The sequence below is a fragment of the Acanthamoeba castellanii genome (genome assembly GCF_000313135.1).
Source record: "Acanthamoeba castellanii str. Neff unplaced genomic scaffold scf7180000084758, whole genome shotgun sequence".
Lineage (NCBI taxonomy): Eukaryota > Discosea > Longamoebia > Acanthamoebidae > Acanthamoeba > Acanthamoeba castellanii.
Window position 1 is genome coordinate 192,875 of NW_004457380.1, and position 2,176 is coordinate 195,050.

The window sequence follows — 2,176 nt, forward strand, 5'->3', positions numbered from 1 at the left end:
ATTAGTCACGACACACGCAACACAACACTACACACGATTCAGGTGGGTACCATCGGTGATGGCCGCGGGAACGACGAAGAGGTTGGGGAAGCGCGGGTAGCGGAAGTCGCGGTTGAGTCTAGTGATGCGCCACTGCTTGTCGGGCGTCTGCTGCCGTTTGAACTCCGCCGCCGCGTCGTAGACGCAGAAGCCGGACGCGTTGACCGGCGGCGCCGCGGCAAAGCTCTCCTTGTTCTTGTAGGCAAACAGGTCCCTGCGCTCCACAAATACCAACATCGGCGCCGGTGAGCGTGTGCGACGTGCGCGATGTGCTGTGAGTCTGAGAGACGTGTGCTACGCGTGCGGTGTGTGTCATGTAAATGTCGTACGATAGCTTGGCGGGACACAGGCGCTGTTTGAAGATAGCCGAGATGGCCTTGTGCAGCTCGGCGGTGAGGAAGAAGACAGAGACGGACCGGAAGTCCTTGCACTTCAGCGCAAAGCCCGGCAAGTCTTGTTCGGCGTGGCGCACCTGTTCCACCTTCATGACCATCGCTAACGGCACACAGTCGCTCATCTCCTATTTTGGTGTGCGTGTGCGTGTGCGGTCGTGCGTGCGCATGTGCGTGTGCGTGTGCGATTATGACAGATCAGAACTCGAAGAGTTGAGCGGTGACATCGGGCCTAATGGTACCTGCGCGATAAAGATGAGGCGGTAGTTGGTCACCCACAGCGCACCGCGCCTGCAATCGCGCAGGGCGTGATGGGCGACCAGCACGTCGGGCTCCGTGCTTCCACCCCCGTGCAGCAGCTGCTCGCCCGCTATGAGCCCACTCGCGTCACCACCTGGCCTCACAGGTGACACGCTCTTATGTCAGTCGACTGGTCTTTTAACTCCGAACGAAAGAAAGCGAAGCGCGGTACCGGAGCTGTGAGGAATAGCGAAGGCCCCGGGCGCTGCTCCCGAAGTCGACATGTCGCGCCCTTGGCTTGCGCTCTTTCTGCGGAGACGACCGAAGCGCGATGACTTGGTCGCGGAAGAAGGTGATGATAACGATGATGAAGTAGACGACGCTGTGGGCGACAGCGGCGGCGACAGTGACGGCGGTGAGGCTGAGGCCTTGAGCTGCGCGCGGGCGTCGCGGATGGCGTCGACCCACTCGCGGGCCGATCGTTCGTCGCGCGCGGCCATGACATACACGCGCCCCTCCGTCACCACCTCGAACAGCACCCGGCCCTTGGCGGCAGTCTTCTTGCCGTCAACTACCACCAGCCGAGTGTCCTGCACCCTGTCCAGCGCGATCGAACCTCGCTCCACCACGTCTACCCGAAAAGAGAATAATTTTTGTTTAAAATAAATAATATAATAAAACCAACAGCGCGAGACACACAAAAATGGAAAGTGCAATTAAAATAAATAATGAAGGAAAATAAAAAGTAGTAAGTGACAAAGAGCGGGCACCGTGTTTCCTCTTTTTGGCGTAGACGAGGGCGGTGGGGGTGAGGGTGAAGTGCCGCGTCTGCCACCGCTTGCCAAGTGTGCCCGGCGACTGCTTCTCCAGGTCGCCCTCGCGCACCACCTCGACCGCCCCCCACCCGCCACCGCGCGTGTCACCGCCTGCCCCGCACCGCCCTCCTTCGCAGCCGACGCGTCCATCCCCTCCCTTCTTCGCTCTTTCTCTTCTCTTTCGTTCTTTCCTTGGCCCGCGTCGGCAATGCTCCAAAAGGCGAACTATGTTTTATTTGTCGACCGATCTGCCAGCGAGAAGAAAGGGCGTACGTAAAAAAAGGTCAGTCCTGTGCTGGCTTGGTGGGCGTGGCCGCCGGCGGGCTGGGCGGGCAGCCGCCGGCGCGGATGAAGCTGAAGAGCCCCCAGCCGAGGAGCAGGTGGTAGAGGCTGAACATGACGGCGCAGGCGGTGGTGATGAGCCCGGAGGCGAGAGGCTGGTGGGCGGCCCAGGCCTCGACCAGGAGGTGATAGCCCAGCAGCGAGAGGTAGCCCAGCCGCAGGACAACAAAGCCGACGAAGTGGGTCACCAACAGCGGTAGCAGCAGCTTCGACTCCTGCCACGGGGTCTTGGGCACCACCTTCAACACGAAACGACACACACACCACACACATACACACGTCTTCAGATGTCGTGGGCGAGCACTGGTGCGATTGGGGAAGAGGGCAGACCTTGCTAAAGATGAGGTC

General features: G+C 60.3%; 2 protein-coding genes across 2 annotated transcripts in view; both read right to left on the reverse strand.

Annotated features, from left to right (window-relative positions):
- Positions 1-27: 27 nt before the first annotated feature.
- On the reverse strand, positions 28-1,636 carry ACA1_214000 (PH domain containing protein; the record flags this gene model as incomplete). The annotated part of the gene is given in 6 exon segments (XM_004337007.1): positions 28-253; positions 369-511; positions 674-825; positions 904-1,302; positions 1,442-1,597; positions 1,609-1,636. 6 exon segments carry the CDS (start codon positions 1,634-1,636, stop codon positions 28-30), a joined length of 1,104 nt encoding a protein of 367 aa, XP_004337055.1.
- Positions 1,637-1,770: 134 nt separating this feature from the next.
- Positions 1,771-2,176, reverse strand: part of ACA1_214010 (Protein-tyrosine-phosphatase) — a gene marked incomplete at both ends in the record, with an annotated part of 2,662 nt that continues 2,256 nt past the window's right edge. Inside the window, one exon of the mRNA XM_004337008.1 lies at positions 1,771-2,067. Coding sequence (XP_004337056.1) covers positions 1,771-2,067 — 297 coding nt within the window. The remainder of the gene's footprint in view (positions 2,068-2,176) is intronic.